The sequence below is a fragment of the Neopsephotus bourkii genome, unplaced genomic scaffold (genome assembly GCF_033783945.1).
Source record: "Neopsephotus bourkii isolate Nb327-2 ecotype Australia unplaced genomic scaffold, CSIRO-AGI_Nbou_v1 NB_832, whole genome shotgun sequence".
NCBI lineage: Eukaryota > Metazoa > Chordata > Aves > Psittaciformes > Psittacidae > Neopsephotus > Neopsephotus bourkii.
The window spans coordinates 128,894-145,957 of record NW_026901328.1 but is presented as its reverse complement, the minus strand read 5'-3'; the positions used below and the strand labels follow the sequence as shown (position 1 = coordinate 145,957).

The following is a 17,064-nucleotide window of genomic DNA, read 5'->3' as shown; positions in this document are numbered from 1 at the left end:
GTGTTCCTTTTTTATTTACACTGAAACATAAGGATGTGGTATAAAATGTCATAAAACATGCTGCTTCTATTTTACTTCTCAGTGAATAATATCACTGGTAGATATTTAAACTTCCTTAAACATTGTTTCTGGGAGGAAGTAGATAAGTCAGTGATGTTTGTTCCTAGGAGTAAAACTGGCTCATCCAAGTTCGGTGGTTTCTGCTGTGCTGCATGTTAAAAGCACACTACTTATACCAAGGATCCTGCTGATGACTCCAGTATATTGTCTGAGAGGTAGTTGACTGAGGTTAGGACTCGGATCTAAGCTTTCAGTACACAAATGTCAAGCATCACTTTGCTGTCCAGTGTGAAATTTGTGGTTGATTTCTACTGATAGCCAATGAATAGGAAGCCTGAAAAGCTTATCCTGACCAAGTGACCAAGCTAAGAGACTTTAATGAGCTCAGCTTTCTAGTTTTTTAAATTGCCAGGTCTTAGGTTAATTTCTCTGATTATTTAGAAAACTTCTGTAAAGTATGAAGAGGAGGGGACAAATCATCTTTATTCTGCACATGGTGGTGCTCTTCTCCTCCAATTCCTGCACTCTGTAGTCGGCTTAGTGAATTACTTCTGTATTTTCTTTACTCAAGAACAACACATTCTTTTGTCCATTGAACTCCCTAAATTTAAACATACTTGTTAAAATTGACTCTGAGGATGGAATTGTGAACTGAAAAGTTTCAGTAGAGATTAACTATGGATTAGTTATTCAAAACGGAGTCCTAATAAACTTTTGCTTTGCTATGATTCAGAAAGGGTGGCACATGGGGCAATGCATGACCAGCTGATGAAACACTGTACAGGATAAATTATGTCTTGAAGGAAAAAAAAATAAAGCTTCGAATCATGGATGCATGGCCTGCACCAGCATCTGAGCATTTCTCTAGATTCTGTATGAGAATTTGATACAGAATTTGAAAGGTGCTTGAAAGAATGAGACCTGCCTGAATTGTCACCACCACCCTTCCTCCTACAGCTGCAGTGGTATCTGGTGGTAGGGTGAAACTGGATTTGAGGGCAACATCTTAAACTAGTTGGTACTCTCGTAGTTTTTGAATGGAAACTTTAGCTCCTGCAATCTTTTATTTTGTTCATTTGAACATCTCTCAGATCACATCACCTTAACAAAGCTAGAAAACTAGACATGCAATATGTTAATGAACTACTGCATTGAGTGCCCTTCTTTTTGTGGAGGCTGGGACAGGCAAAAGCCTTACATATGACTCATAATTTTCATTTCTCAAAATAAGGTTGGCAAAATTTTACTTCTGCATATTTAAAGCTTCTAAGTTTATGTCTTCCCTAAACCCTGATGGCTCTTTTTTTCCTTTTGGTTTTGTTTTGTTATTTACAAAGAGGCTGTGTCCCTAACACGCCTTTTCATTCTACAAGACTAAAGCAGCCTGCTTCCCTCCAAAATGTCAAGTTCCAATTCTCTTACCAGTGCTTACTCTCTCTGCAGCCTGCTCATGCTGTTGGGAGGAAAAAAAAGACTTCAGGGTACCTTTATCACAAAAGGGAAACATCAGAGAATGTGTTTCTGTGTAACTTGATGGCATTGGCTTGTTTCTCTGTAGTAAGACCAAGACTACTGAGCTAGTTGCTTTGCTCTCTTAAGGTGCCTTCTGCTTTGATGAGAGTAGGCAACTAAGGTGGGTTTTACCAGAACTATAATGTAAAATGAGTCTCTGACAGGAGGCCCTTTTCATAAGATGTGGAGTACCAGTCCATCCTTCTCCTCAGTTTCGTTCCTTCACAAGTCAGGCAAGTAAGAAATAAATTGAATAAAGCTAATTTGTCAGGGATATATACTGTCATTTCACCACCAAAGCTGGGGATGGGTTAGGTTTGTGATGACCCCAATTTTAAAAAGAGTAATGGTATAAATAATTTTCCTTCCGATCACTCTTGTGTGCCTTTAATACTTGGTGTTACTTGGTACAAAGTTTCAGTCTACCACACAAGATGCAGAAAGCAAAGGGGTAATACAAGAACTGCAGGGGATGATTTTTTGATAAAGAACAATTAACACTTTTTAAATGCAGTATGAATACTGCAAAAACACTGCAACATGAATAAACTAAATGAGTTCCTTTACACCTTCAGGGCTAGTTCTGTCTAGAAAAAGAGCTGATTCTCTTCAAACTAAACTGGTTTAGGGGAATTTCACAAACCTCTTCTTCCTCCTTTTCTCTTACATGTTCCTATATCAGTTCCTTGAGTATATTGATTGTAATAAAGCTGTTCTATGGATTTTAAGATTGAAAATTCCAAGTAAAAGGCCACTTCATTTCCAGACAGTTCATATTTTTCATTTGAAAATAGCAGTCTCCAAAATGTGCAGGTGACATCTAGGTTAAATGGACTAACCACCATACTACACTAACCTTGAATTTCTAGCAATACATCTGAAATGCAAGTTCCTGTTGGGCTGAAGTCTCTTCTTAGGGAGGAAACTTAATCTGCAGTAAGAGACATGCAGCTGCAGAGCTGCTGCCTACTGAATCTCACATCTTTGTGCTCCGCGCCATGCAGACATAGGCAGCAAACCATTGACAAGAGTTGGCCTAACCCTGCTTTTGGGAAATGTGGGGAATCAAGGGGTTTGCTTCTCTTGTGCCATAAGGGATACTTGGAAATAGCTGTTAAAAATGACAGTTCTTCATCTTCATCTGTTTAAAAATCACACATTCTAGCATGTTAGTATGGTGATCAGGGCTTGTGAAGTTCAGTTAAAATACTGAGCCCAAAAATAGAGCCTCCAGAGCTGAAGATGCTTCAGCAGAGGCAACACATTCAAGTCTTTTTCTGGACTGTTACAGTAGTTGGAATATTCCATTTAGTCATCCTTTATTTACTTCGTGTAACACACAGGTCATGAACAAAGGCTCTTGAGGTGCCCGTGTGGGAGCACCAGACCCAAGGCCAGGGAGAAAGCTGTGCCTCTGACTGGCTAACTTCAGTGGAGCTCCCCAAGTTGTGCAGTAGCATAAAACCTCACCACCCTTCTAAAGAAACTGGGTCTGGCTCTTTCAGTGGTTTGGGCTTTGCAGTTGCTTTCCCATTCCTCTACTTCATTTTTCCCTTGCCCTCCAAGAAAACAAGCAAATAGTCCCATAGCTGCATTTAGGAACATGGGAAAAGGAGACTGTTCATTCATGAGGTCAGTGGAGCCCTGCTTCCAGTTCTGAGTGGAGGGACTTAAGCTCTGGCGTCATCCTGTAACACAGCATTCTAGTGCCAGGAAGCCAACAGGGCATCACTTATTGGAAACAGTGATGCAGTCCTGGCCTGTATCCACCTTATAAACTAACCTTTAAAAACCTTATAGCCTTTAAACTGAAAGAGGGTAGATTTAGATTAGATATTAGGGAAAAAAATGTTCACTACCAGGGTAGTGAGAGACTGGCATAGGTTTTCCAGAGAATTTGTGGCTGCTCCATCCCTGGCAGTGTTCAAAGCCAGGTTGGTCGTGGCTTAGAAAAGTAGGTCACCTGTCATTAACCTGCTTCCACTGATCTCCCACTCTCTGCCTGGGCATGTTACTGTAGCTCACGATCTAACTCCAGGCCTGCTTCTCTGGCACTGTGTCTTGTCTTTACCTCTGATCCTGCCATTCCAGCAGAGGCTGTGGAAGGGTAAGAAAGACCTAAATTTCTGGAAAACTGTGAAGTGCAGCACATAAACAGAAGGAAATGCATAGATGTACATCTGGAATGGGATTTCCACTACATCGCAGCAAGCTAATTGCAGTTATTTGCATTAAGAAGGTTTGTTATTTATTGCAACTGATGTTATGATTTGCATTTTCTTCTTAAAGAATTTTATACTTTCAAGGCAGGGCTGATGAAAAGGGTGAAGAACCACTGCAGTTTGTGTGAAAAGCAGTATTTGTATGTTTTAAAATAACGCTTCAAGTATTTTTAAGCTATCAGGTCCTGTGTTGTTCAGTTTTCATTCCTTCTCTGTCACATGATCTTACATTTCCTGTAGCTTTGCTGTTGCTTTTGGAAAACCTCCAACTCCTTACAAATAAATGAAATGACCTAATAAGTTAGGCTTGAAATGGCAAGCTAGCCTTTATAATTCATGCATCATTGATATGTATTTCCTGGAGAAGGCCTGAACAGGAAAAAACAACTCTTAAAGACAGCAGTAACTAGAAAATGTTGCCATATATTTTATCTTTTGTAGGCTGGTCTTGTGCTTCTATGACTCCTTGAAGAGCAGTGTTCAATACTAACATCTATGTTCATGATCTAGCAATGTGGCATTAAGACACTGGTAATGATTCAAAAGGAAGCAACTACTAAATAGCCTTAGATGCTACCAAACACCTTAAAAGAACTATCTTGCTTCTATCTCCTGTCCTGTCATTAAGTCCTGTCTCCCTCAAACCACTGCATAGCCTAAACACACATTTTTTGGCATTAGAGCTATTCAGCCAGTTTTGAGATATTATCAAGGAAGAAAATAAAACAAAAAGGTAATTTCTGTCAGAAAAGAGATGCCAGCCATGTAATGTAATCTTATTTATGATGTACTAATACAAATAAAAGATACTGAAGGCACTGAGGACTCAGGTGGTAACAGTAAATGACTATCTGCTCAGTCCTGCAGTTAAACTCATTCCAACCCCAATGGGCGAAGGTAGGGCACACCCATGGTGATGCCTTACTTTAGTGAAAACTCACATGCCTTGGGAATTACACAACCTGCCATACCCATTTGCTTCTCAAGCCAGTTCCTGCAGCCAAACATTGTTTATGGCACAGACAATTCTGCACCATCCTGCCTGGGGACCCTGCACATCTTACTGGGAGAGGTGATGCACACAGCCTGCTGGTATGTGTTCAGCACGCAGCATGGCCTGACTGCTTTTATCTGGCCTGTACTGTCTCACCTGTGCAGTTAACGGTGGCCCTTGGTGGAGTTAAAAATAGCACCTACCTCATGAGTCACACATCCTTCCATTCACTGTGTGGTTCTGAAACGAAAACGGTGCCTGAACAGCCTGCTCTGTCACCTCAGCATATATACAGCTATGGTTAAGAAAGCAAATTGCCATCTTTTGGGCCAGTAGATTGTATCTGACTGGATTTAAGTAAGTGAAGTATAACTGAACTTGCCTATAAGGGTCCATAATAGTTCTGTGGATAAAACATGAATAATATAAAGAGAACTTAACACACCTTTGCTTGCATACAGTGGGCTCAATCTGCTTTTCTGCAGGCACCAAAAGCTGTAGCTTCTTTTAAAAACTCGTCTGGGCAAGGGAATGGAAGTATATTAGAGACTCAGGGATGTTACTGTTTTATCTGACAGCAGAGAAAGCTTTGGTTTAAAAACCCCTCCCCGTAATCTCGTGTGGCAACAGGAGGGTGTAATCTTGTAAATTTCTTAATAAGCTCCCTTACGAAGCTGGGAGCAGCTCCAGGCCTGAGGCGAACATACTCCGCCGCCCTTAGCCCGGCCCTGCTTGCCCACCTCACGCAGCGCTCGGCACTCCCTCCCACTGGCCACCGGGGAGCGCGAGAGCGCCCGCTACAGGACACGTCTTTCCCCAGGCGGGCCGCCGCCTTCTCTACCTTCTCTACCTCCTCCGCTGCTGCTGCCGCCGCCCTTTTGCTTTCTCTTTCCCGCAACGGGCAGCCGGCGGAAGCGCGGCCATGGACAACGGCAACGTCTACAACGAGACCACCGAGCCGCAGGCCAAGCCCTCCCTTTGCTTCGCATGTACCCTGCGGCACCTGTGGGGATGGCGGCTGCCGGCCAAAGCGCTCCAAGTGGTGAGTCGCCCCGCTCCACTCCGCTGCCCTGCTCTCCTCAGCCCGGAGGGGAGCGAGGCCAGCGTGGCGGCTGCGGACGGGCTGCCCGCTCGCTTCCACAGGCTGTGGCCGGGGATGTGCCGGGCCTTGCGCGCAGCGAGCACCCACTGTCAGAATGGCTGCCGGGAGAGGCGGTGAGAGGCCGAGAGCCTTACCGGCGTGAGCGGGGCCGGGCGGCAGCGGGGTGCGGGTGGGGAGAACAGCGGGAGCGGCTCCACTCCGCCGGTTGGGCGCGCGCCCACCCACCCACCTGCTCTGCAGGTGTCCCTGCTTGCCCACAGGACAGCACTGGGACAGGAACGAGTGAGTTATAAAGACCTGCGGCTTCAGTACTATCTCCCGCCGCTTCCAAGTGAAACTCTGCCCGGGCGAAGTGCAGGCCGGGAAAAGCGGACGTAACTTCAGGCTGTTAGTTGGTTATGTCTGGCTGTTAGGAAAGGGCTCGTTCCACCAGGAAACCTGACTTAGGCGTTGCAGAAGCAAAGCCTGCCATAGTTGTTGGTCAGTAAAGCTGAACAGACTTGTAACTTAGATGGAAAGCAGATGTGGTCTCTTACGGTACCGTCATCTCTACAGGTTCAGATTAGGTTATGGTGGGGAAGTAATGGGCTTGTTCCTGTTTCATGTTCTAGCTACCAGAGCAGGTGCTGACATCTGATGGTTGGTTGACTAAGGTTCGTGACATCTGATGGCTATTTGTACAAGCTGCAATGCAGCTGCCTGCTGTCATAATGGTTTAAATGAGAGAGAAACCTTTCAGGAAACTTTGTATTTTCTTCTTAGGGCCATGTTGGATTCAAAACAGGAGACAGAAGCCTTTGGTTGAATCTCAGGGTAGGACAGTAAATTTAGGAAGAGCTTCCTGAGTCATCAGATCCTAACCTCCCTCTCTTGCTGCTCCAGCAGCCCATTTATAAGCTTTTCATGTTGTGCTAGCCCTGCTAAAATCAGAGCACCCATTTCTGCCATGATTCGTTTCTGGAAATTGCTCTAGAAATGTGCAGTGTTGATGGTGGCCTATTGTATGAGACATTGCAGTGCATCACTTCATGTTGGACGGTCCTGTGCCCACTAGGAAATAGAAGGCTTGCATCCTGCTTGTGTCTTGCTCAGGAATGTTATTCCTGAAAGGATTCAGCAGCTGGGCACATGATTCAGACTGCTGTCTGTTCTTTGCTCAGCGATGGGCCAGTGTGGCTGCTGATAGGAACACAAGGAGCATCATTCTTGAGTACTGGTGGGGAGGCAGTGAAACCTACAGCAGGAAAGAAAGGGCAGCTGACCCTAAGTATCTGTTAGGATACATTTTTCAGGCAGCAAAGTGGCTTTTTAGTCAGATGTCTCATGGTCAGGGGAATTGTAGGTGATTTCCAACCCTTTCTCATGACCGCAGCATTGCAGGAAAGGGGATGTTTGGTTTTTAAACTTTGTCTCACGCAGAGTCAGAGGCCTCAACCAGAAACCTAGTATTCTTAAATCCTTGTAAAAGTAACAGTAACACTGCCAAAAAGACTGTTGTCTGAGATAATTAAAAAAAAATCACACCTGATAATGATTTAAATAAGTAAATAAAATAGGACATAAACTTTTACATCAGATACTGGAGATTCATAAGGTAAGATCTGCAGCTAGATCAGATCTGTTGCTCTCAGACAAACAGAGCGTTTATGTAAGTAGGCTTACTAACTAAAACTATCACTTACACAAATGTACTGGTGTAATAAAGTCTTAAACTGTTTACCTGAACAGAGGCATTACCTAAAAAGCTTTCTGGGTAGGAAAAAAAGGAAAAATATGGTTATCGTAAACAGGATGAATACCTGCTTGATATGCTTCTAAAGAATTAGGAATAGCACTTTATGGCCTATACCTATGCTTCAACGAGAGGAAAATGAAAATGGAGTTATAGTCATTCACCCTCCTAATTTCCAACATTTTCCCCCCTTCTTTTTTGTATCCCTTTATCAAAATGCACAGATCTTGGAGGTTTTGGTCGAAACACTTTAAACATCCTTAGAAATTCCTAAAGGCGGAAGCCTCAGTATCTGCAGTAAGAAAAAAATTACTGTTTTGGGAAAGTGATAATTTTTGGAAATGCCAGCAATGATGCTGGTCATTAACATCTGTTAGCCTTGTGTCACAAGAATAGTGGCAGTTATTGTCATTATGCACTGATAATCACTTGTGTAGACTGCGGAACAGGGCATTGCACTCAGAAAATCAGTGGTTTTCATTATAGATGTGACCAAACCCATGTTTTCTATATTGTCGTCTTCTTGGTTTTTTTAATAGGTAAAATGGTTTTGTTAATCCATGTCTGGTTCAGATCGTGCACAAAGGTAAATGGCACATCACATATTGTGCCAAGATTGAGGTAGAAACAAATTCTTATCTAAAGCAGAAATCCTTGTCATCAACTATTGTTTGACTTAACCTAAAATGCCCTAACTGGAAAGGAAAATTGTAATTCAGTCTTAAACATCTCTTTTTCTAAGTTGTTCTCTTCCTATAGTAGGAAGTCCTGATTGTGGAGACTTACAGGATTAGTACGTGCACCCATCTGAATGAGAAGATTCTGTACTGGGAATAGCACTGCTGAGCATTTTCACAGGCCCGCTGGAAAGTTCATTGATATGCTTTATTTCCATAGCACTCGTTTGTCTTTCACTTGCTAAACCTACTTTAGAAACTTGACACTTGTGTAGAAACTTCCAACATTAATGTCAGTATTAATTAATAACTTCTTGCTAGTAAGGGGCAGATGAAGATGGTTGATTTCTGGTGTACATATGGACAGGTAGGACTAAAAACTGTGTCTCCACCCTGCAGCCCGAGCAGGTTCTGAACTGTGCCCTGAACTGTGCTGGGTAAGCTTTGCCTGCCCACCAGTGCTGGCAGCGCAGGGCTCTGGGAAAGAGGGAAAGAAGGTGACAGCTGCAGGATCTTGTTTGCAGGTCTTTCCCTGGGCTTCAGGGTGAAAGAAACTGCCTAGGTTTTGCTCTCAAGAAAATGGGGAGTCACCAACCTGTCCCTTTTCACTCTTCATTGGCAGAAGCAGTAGTGATGTTCTGGCCGTTGCCTGTTAGGGATTCTCTATGGGATTGGTGTGGAGAAGGCAGATTAAAAAAAAACAGAAGGAGCTTTGGCTGCTTCATGTAAGCCTCTAGAGGCCTGCACTCATCCCAGGACTAATGCTTATGGACAAAGTTGAATCTCTGGCAGAAGAGTTATTGGGAAACTGTATGAAATGTGGAATCTTCTGGTTTGGTTAAAGCGGCACTATATCTAATCATAGAATCATAGAACAGTTAGGGTTGGAAAGGACCTTAAGATCATCAAGTTCCAACCCCCTGCCATGGGCAGGGACACCTCGCACTAAACCGTATCATATAGCAGGATGTAACTAAAATGCAGATGAGTACTAGAGACAATAATCTTCTGGCTAATACCAGTAAAAACTTCTTGCTATATTATATAGCTGTAAGCATATAGAATGATAGAATCATAGAATAGTTAGGGTTGGAAAGGACCTTAAGATCATCAAGTTCCAGCCCCCCTGCCATGGGCAAGGACACCTCGCTTTAGGAACTATTCTTTTAGTGGTATTTAAAACTATTCTTTTGTTGTAGTAGGAAAACAGAGTAATCCCTTTTGTTTCTCATACTGAAATCAAGAAGCAAGTTAAGAAACCCAAGCAGAGATCTCTGGCAGCTTATAAATGTGCTGCTGATACACTACTTTAATCAAAGTTCTTGAAGCCAAAGCTTTTTAAGTATGCACTCTCTTTTGTTATTCAGCTTATCAGTACAAAATGAATATCAACTTGGACAAATCCCACATAGGACTCCACTTGCTAAATCTCATGTATTTTATACTGAGCCCTTTATAGCTTTTCTCTGAGTGAGACTTTTTTCTACTTGTTTATACACTCAGTGGAGAAGGTTTTTTTCAGTTATTTAGTTCATATTATGGTTATCTGGGCTTATACATTCTTTTAAGGGGAGGTTTATTTCCTTTCTGTACTGTTGCATCCTAGGTGAAGGGAATGGCATTCAATTTTCAGTGTTAATAAAAAGAGCTAGAACTATACCTGAAAGCGTATCTCTCACTTTAGCTGACCTTGTGGAAAATGTCAAATGGAAAGTCGTTGAACACAGCTGAAAGCAAATCTTTTGAAATTAAAATAACACTTAAATATTGGAAATTCAGAGTTCAACGTATTCCTCATCCACTGTAGTTAGTTACTGGCTTAGGTGTGAGGGCTGCTGAGGAGTTTGCTTTGCCAGCTGCTGTGGGACAGAAGGGAAGTATGCGGAGGCCTGATAGTAATATTGCAGTTTCCCAGCTCAGGTTCTTCCCCTTTCTGAGATCCTGTTTATTTTATGGTCAGCATTTTGAAAACATGATGAAGTGTTTTGCATGGTCTGGCTTAGCTGGGGAAGTTTACAGTTTGCACATGCTAAATTGTTGTTATTTTTGTTGTCAGAAAACTGAAACGCAAGGCTGGTGGGTATTTTCAAGAACAATTCTGAATTTTAGAATTTGATTATTCAAGAAAACCCATCAGCTTCATTATTGCCTATATACCCTTACTAAAAATATGCTCTTATACTCTTATTAAAATATACTTTTATTAAAAGTATGATCATCATCCTTGTATCAGTCTCAATTTTATGACAGAGTCTGATTCCTACTACTACTACTTGTTTTAATTTTGTGAACTCCTTACTATAATGCTGTGTCAACTCTATGGGACTAAGGAAAAAGCAAGAAGTGGCCAAAATCAGAGAACATTTAAATAAAGCAGTATTCCTTCCTGTACAATAAATAGTAGAAAATTCAGCAGCAGATGAATGGCGACTGTATAGGAATGAACTTGCATTATTCCCTCAAAACACACTGTAGCATGAAGGTGAACATAAGCTTCTGCATAGCTTAAAAGCTGTCTAGCATAGATTAAACATAAAGTTTTGGTTCCTTCAAGTACAGCTGAGCTGCTGTTGTTACTTACTAGGTACATAGGCTTTCTTTGAAGTGTTAACAAGGGTGGTAACTTCAGCTGTAAACTCTCAGGGAGGGAGCTGACTGGGTCAGTACAGTCCAGTTTCCTGCTCAGCCCTGGACCCAAATGGATTTAAAATTAAATACAGTTGTAAGGAGTGAGCAGTAGCATTTGTGCCTGTTCAGAGCAGGAGGCGTGCCCTTCACGCTGCCTTCCTCATCTGCCTCCAACTGACAGTTGCACAAACCCACAAACCATGAACCTTGACTGTCTAATCAAAAAGCCTGTATTAGGTGATGTGTGCTCAGCTTGTCTGAATGTAGTTTACTGACCGACTTTAAGAGCAAGCATAAACCATGAAGATAGGCTGAGAAAGTTGGGGCCCGGAGTAGAGAAGCTGCATGGAGACCTCATAGCAGCCTTCCAGTATCTGAAGGGGGCCTATAGGGATGCTGGGGAGGGTCTCTTCATCAGGGACTGTAGCAACAAGACAAGGGCTAATTGGTTTAAACTTAAACGGGAAGTTCAGGTTAGATATAAGGAAGAAGTTCTTTACTGTGAGGGTGGTGAGGCACTGGCACAGGTTGCCAAGAAAGTGGTAAATACTCCACTCCTGGCAGTATTCAAGGTGAGATTGTACAGAGCCCTGGGCAACATGGTGTGGTGTGAGGTGTCCCTGCCCATGGCAGGGGCTTGGAACTGTATGATCTTAAAGTCCTTTCCAACACAAACCATGCTATGATCCTGTGAAATAATTATTTCTGCCTGCAAGAAAATAGTGCAGAATTTTACTGGGTTCTTTGTACATGGAGGATTTTCCTTACGGCTGCCTTTATTAATGTTCATGTCATATTAATGTTTGTGTAAGATATTAGAGACTTGATCCAAGCCAAGCGTGTTATTCATTTGCAGATTCTCTCTCTTCTGGCTGTTATTTGTGAAGAAATGGTGGAGAATTGTATCAACTGTGGTGGACTTTACTTCTTTGAGTTCATAAGCTGCGCTGCCTTTCTTTTGAGCCTTCTGATCCTGTGTGTGTATTGCACTAATGCATATGAAGTATTCGGGAAAGATAAAGTAGGGAATGTGGTAAGGATTTAATTTTTTTTTTTTTTTTTTTTAACAAATCTTACAAGTGCTGAAAGACTACTCTGGAGTAAAAAGGGTATGCAGAATGGATCTCCTTTTATTCTCTATTTAAAGGGTAGATTAAAGTAGATTATTTTTAAAGAATGAATCAACTTTGAGAGTCCCTTTTATATTAACAACTTTTCCAAATTGTCATGGTGGTTAACTGCAGGATTTTAGGACCTGTGTAGAAGTTTCTCACACAGACTAATACTACTGCATAGTCGTCGCATCTATGCACGTATACAGAGCACAATTTACTGCCAGCATGATACTTGTAACTGGCCTGTTTATCTATTTTCCTAATTGGTGTAGCCTAGCTCCTTTTTAGAATAGTCATACTCATTACAGTTTATGTTCTTTTGTATTTCAGAAGACCCAACAGCGGCACAAAGGTGCTTTGTAATGTCAGTGAGAATATTGTACTGTTCTACGAGTGTCCCTTCCTATTTGTCTTCAGAGAAACAGTAGGCTTTTTTATGTGAAGAGACAGATAAGGGAGTGTAGTAAGAGATTTGAATGAGCACATTTACTTACAGGTTTCTGATTTCCCAGATGTTTTACACAGGGGAATAATGGTTGACCTGAGCTTGAATTTGATTGTGAAAAAAGTTAGATCAAATGAATGGAGTTCTTGCAGAAGACAAAACCAGGGGCTTATCTAATGCAGGCTCTTTTAATTAGTTGTTAATGTTGAATGTTTTTTTGGGATGTAGTTGTAAAACATATTTTTCTGAAGCTTTTATTAGCATAAGAGTTTCAAAGCATAAGTTCACTAGTGGGATGAAATCAGCTGCTGTTATGATGCTTGTTCTTTTTCAGGTAGAATATCAACAATTCTATATCACTCATCTTTTTATATTTGCAGAACATTTGGCTTGTGTCAGCCATAGGTGTCTGTTTTCTGGCAGCAACAACAGCACTTAGTGCGGCCAGCTCTGAGTCTGCTGCTGGAAAAGCTGCATGTGTAAGTCTTCAAATTGCACGATTTATCTTGTATTTATCTTGTATGTGAATTTCTCTGCCCTCTAAACTTTACTCAATTTTCAGGGAAGAAACTGGGCAGAGAACAGAACTCAGCACAGTAATGATTTTTCAGGAGGAACTGGCTATTTCAGACCTTCAGAAACTTACTGTAGGAAATCCAAAGAGCAGGCATTTCTCAGGATTGCTGGAAAGCTCTGCATCCACTTGCAGCTCCTCAGCATTTGCAGCTTGCTTCTGGCTCCCTCAGATCTCACTGCCTTAGCTCCATCAGTATTTTGGTGTTGGCATCTCTCACAGCTTACTCAGTTCTCACATCCCATCTCTGAAATGCCTACTTTTCCCTAAATTGTCCTTCATAATTCCACCCCTCACAAAGTCAGCAAGAAACCATGTCTTTTGCTAGGGTTATAAAGCGTATGTGGAGAATGCTGACTTGCAAAGGCTGCAGTAAGAGCAGCAGTTTCCTCAGTGCCAGAAATAGAAGAACAGCAGGGCATGCATCTCCCAGGGAACACTGAAGAAGCTCAGGGCAAGGCACTGAAGAGGGTTTGGGATGCTGTGGATGTCAGTTCCTCACTCATTTGGCACTTCTGTTGAATAACCTTAGAATTGTGAATGTGTGATATTAAAAGATAAAATTTTGAGTTTTCTTTTTCAGTAAGAAAAAATGAGTTAGAAAAGAAAGCAGAATAATTCTGTGTACAGGCAGGAGCTATTAGAGATACTAATTTTTGTGTAGTCATCTTCTGTGATATTGATACATTTTCACCTAATGGTTTGAGTATAAAGTCTTTCAGGATTGTGTTCTGGTTTTGTGGTTATTTTTTTCTGGAGCTGGGAAAACAAAGACTTGTGATTTAAGACTTACTAGTGTCAAATTGCTTTTGGGCAAACCAGTCATGTAAAATTAGAATAATGTATATGTTTCTTTCCTTCTTTGAAAGAAGGTGGTAAAACCAGCCTTCTGCTTACCACTATCTTGCCATGTCTAATAATGAAATATCATTTACAGAATGTCATTCCATCTGCCCCTTGCTAACCCAGTAAGGATTTGCTTAGGCTCTGCAGATCTGATGGCCCTTCACCTTCCATGGGGTACTCTTCTTTACATAATCCCTTTAATCAGCAGCTATCTCTTGGAGATATCTCTACTACCAGTGCCATGCTGCTTTAATAACTAATTTTTGCAATAAAATTAATATACTTTTACTATTAAGGGCTGCATAGAACATATTGTAAGTTTCACACTTGATTAAGAAAATGAGAACTTAAAAAACGTTTGCATTAAGTGTGCTAGAATTATGATTTCTGATCTGAAACGCCTGATTTAAGGAGGACTGTAATCTTCTCATATAAGCATTATGAACGTATGGTAATAGTCCAGCAAATCTCTACAAACAATGTTAGAATACTGTTAATGTTTATACATTTTAGAATAATCTGTTCCTTTCGCTTTCACAGGTGTTTGGATTTCTTGCAAGTACTGCATTTTTAGCTGAAAGTATTACAGACTGCTTTCACCGTCGGAAACAACACGTCGATGGACACTCTGAAAATCCTGCCCGCACTCTGGGTGCCACAGAAAATCAGCCATTAAATCAGCAAAGCTAACTTTCTGGAATTCATTCTTTTCTGGTTTTGTTTTGGTTTTGTTTTTTTTTGACTGGGGCAAACTAAAATGAACTTTCAGTGCACTGTAGGTAACAACTCCTGTCTCTTCATTACAGTCTATTTTGTATGCATTGGTCATTGCAAATCTTGATAGATCGTTAGGTCAAGTAATGGCATCCTGAGCATCATGTTCTAAGGTAGCTGGACCTGCCACCTATGCAGGTGACATAGACTAAACCCACTCATGTCTAAATAGAGTAGCTTAAGAACAATGATGTGCTGATCTGGTTTTGACAGAGGAGACTAATGTGTGTTAATGTGTGATGCGTGAGTTCTGAGCTATATCCTAGAGATATTTTTCTCTATAAATGGACCAGATATTTCTGTTGAGAGTTATAAATTAGTATGGCAGAATTAATTTTTATACTTAACTGGTCAAACTGAAAGAAAAGGGATACCTAACTGGAGCCTTATAGCAATGCTTGTCCTTAAATGAGAGCTTCTGTTTTTGCTATTCCTACATCTTAGTTAAGTCTGTGGAGATCAGTTCAATGGAACAGCAACTATAGGGGTTTTATGGGGAGGGGAATGTAGTGGTGTATTAAGGAGGCAGTTTTGCACCCTATTATAGTCAAAGTTTGCACTTGTGTGCCAGAATCTTCTTTTAGATTGTTTCAAAAGTTGCAGGAAGAAGCTTGAAAAGCCAGCTGTGAGAGGAAAAAGGTGAAGAATAAGTATTTTTGCAAACTAACCCCAAAGCAACAATCTGAACATCAGTGGGAATATTGTTGTACATTGATAGTGGTGACTATTACTTCCCAGGTGAATACCATATGCAGCTTTTTTCATGCATAGATAATGGTAAGTTCCGCCAGGATGGCTATGGACCCCACCATTTTCTTAGGTTATAAATATGGCACTAGCTTGAGACTTTTTGCTACTGATAAGCTCAGGTGGTAAACAAGGAAATAAGCATTGTACCTTTGATTTGTCCTAAAAGCGACTGCAAGAAACACTAGTGATGTAACACTTGTCAGGCAAGTGATAGATGTACTGGGCCACATGTTGATGGCTGCAAAGGAAATGCAGTGATGAAAAGGTATTTCTCAGATGTGTAAGATAGAAGCAAGACTGCTAGACTTCACTTAAGAGGAAAGCTCTTCCAAAGTAGAGCAAATTGCTGTAAGCCAGGAGATGTTCTAAAATACCAAAGTAACTGAGAAAAGGGCAATTATGCAAAAACAATTCTTGTTTGAGTGCTTGTGATATTTGCCATGTCTTCCAGGCAGCAACTCCATTTCATCAATGCCCTAGTCTGACAAATTTATTCTCCTGTAACCTGCTGTGGCAGGATTGAGACTAAGCCCTCCAGAAATTGTCTGAGCAAGCTGTATTTGGAAAAGATTGAGGAAGCTGTAAGACGAAGGACTGTAAAAGAAGGTCAGAGTTTTTTTCCAGTGCTGCCACTTTCTGATGCACTTGAATTTGTGATGTTCTCTCTCTGAGGTCTGATACTTAAACCTAACACTGCGCTTTGCTTGGAGGATGTAAAATTTTAGCAAATGGTTAGATATAAGGAAGAAGTTTTAGCTGTAGTTTGGTTTCAGAGCCGTGCATAGAAGACAGACTTTACTTCATAGGATTTCTTGCTTTGTGAAGAAAAATTCTTTAGGCAAGCCTTTTATTTTTAGTTTTATTTTGTTGTTGTTCATTTGCCCTAAAGCCTCATCTCATTCTGGGTGTACAGAGCTTTCTGTAGCTGCCTCTGAATCATAGAATCAGCTGGGCTGGAAAAGACCTTTAAGATCATCAGGTTCAACCGTTACCCCAGGGCTGCCAAGACCACCAGTAAACCATGTCACTGAGGGCCTCATCTCCACGGTGTTTGAACACTTCCAGGGACAGTGATTCCACCACTGCCCTGGGCAGCTTGTTCCAATGCCTGAGCACCCTCTCTGTGAAGACATTTTTCCTAATAGCCAACGTAAACCTCCCCTGGTGCAACTTGAGGCCATTAGCTCTTGCCCTAGTGCTTGTTACCTGGGAGAAGAGACCGACCCCACCTCACTGCAACCTCCTGTCAGTTGTAGAGAGCGATAAGGTGCCCCCTGAGCCTTCTCCTCTCCAGACGAAACCACCCAGTTCCCTCAGCCATTCCTCATCACACTTGTGCTCCAGGCCCTTCACCAGCTTTGTTGCACTTGTCTGGCTCCACTCCAGCACCTCAGTGTCTCTCTTTTAGTGAGGGGCCCAGAACTGAACACAGGATTTGAGGTGCAGCCTCACCTGAGTAACCTGCATAGATTAGAGATGTTTGCAAGCAGTGTTACTGGTGATACAAAACTTGCCATAATGTCTCTGCTGTGATTTGCAGTGTCTTATTTTGGGGACTGTGTCCATATCTACAATTAACATTCTAAGATGGTGGTGGTTTTCCTATTTTTTTTTTTTGTTACTTACCAGGATT

At 41.6% G+C, this 17,064-nt stretch overlaps 1 protein-coding gene and 1 long non-coding RNA gene across 3 annotated transcripts in view; one reads left to right on the top strand and one right to left on the bottom strand.

The window, feature by feature from the left end:
* Positions 1 to 5,990, bottom strand: part of LOC133213477 (uncharacterized) — a 30,389-nt gene extending 24,399 nt beyond the window's left edge. For both annotated transcript variants that reach the window (XR_009725831.1, XR_009725832.1), the window contains exons 1-2: positions 5,792 to 5,990; positions 5,234 to 5,307 (exon numbers count right to left, since the gene is read on the bottom strand). This is a non-coding gene — a long non-coding RNA (uncharacterized LOC133213477). The remainder of the gene's footprint in view (positions 1 to 5,233; positions 5,308 to 5,791) is intronic.
* CMTM6 (CKLF like MARVEL transmembrane domain containing 6) lies at positions 5,636 to 14,598 on the top strand. The gene is made up of 4 exons (XM_061355693.1): positions 5,636 to 5,830; positions 11,784 to 11,960; positions 12,868 to 12,966; positions 14,448 to 14,598. The coding sequence occupies exons 1-4, from the start codon at positions 5,711 to 5,713 to the stop codon at positions 14,595 to 14,597; spliced, it is 546 nt and encodes a 181-aa protein (XP_061211677.1). The 5' UTR covers positions 5,636 to 5,710; the 3' UTR covers position 14,598.
* The last annotated feature ends 2,466 nt before the right edge of the window (positions 14,599 to 17,064 follow it).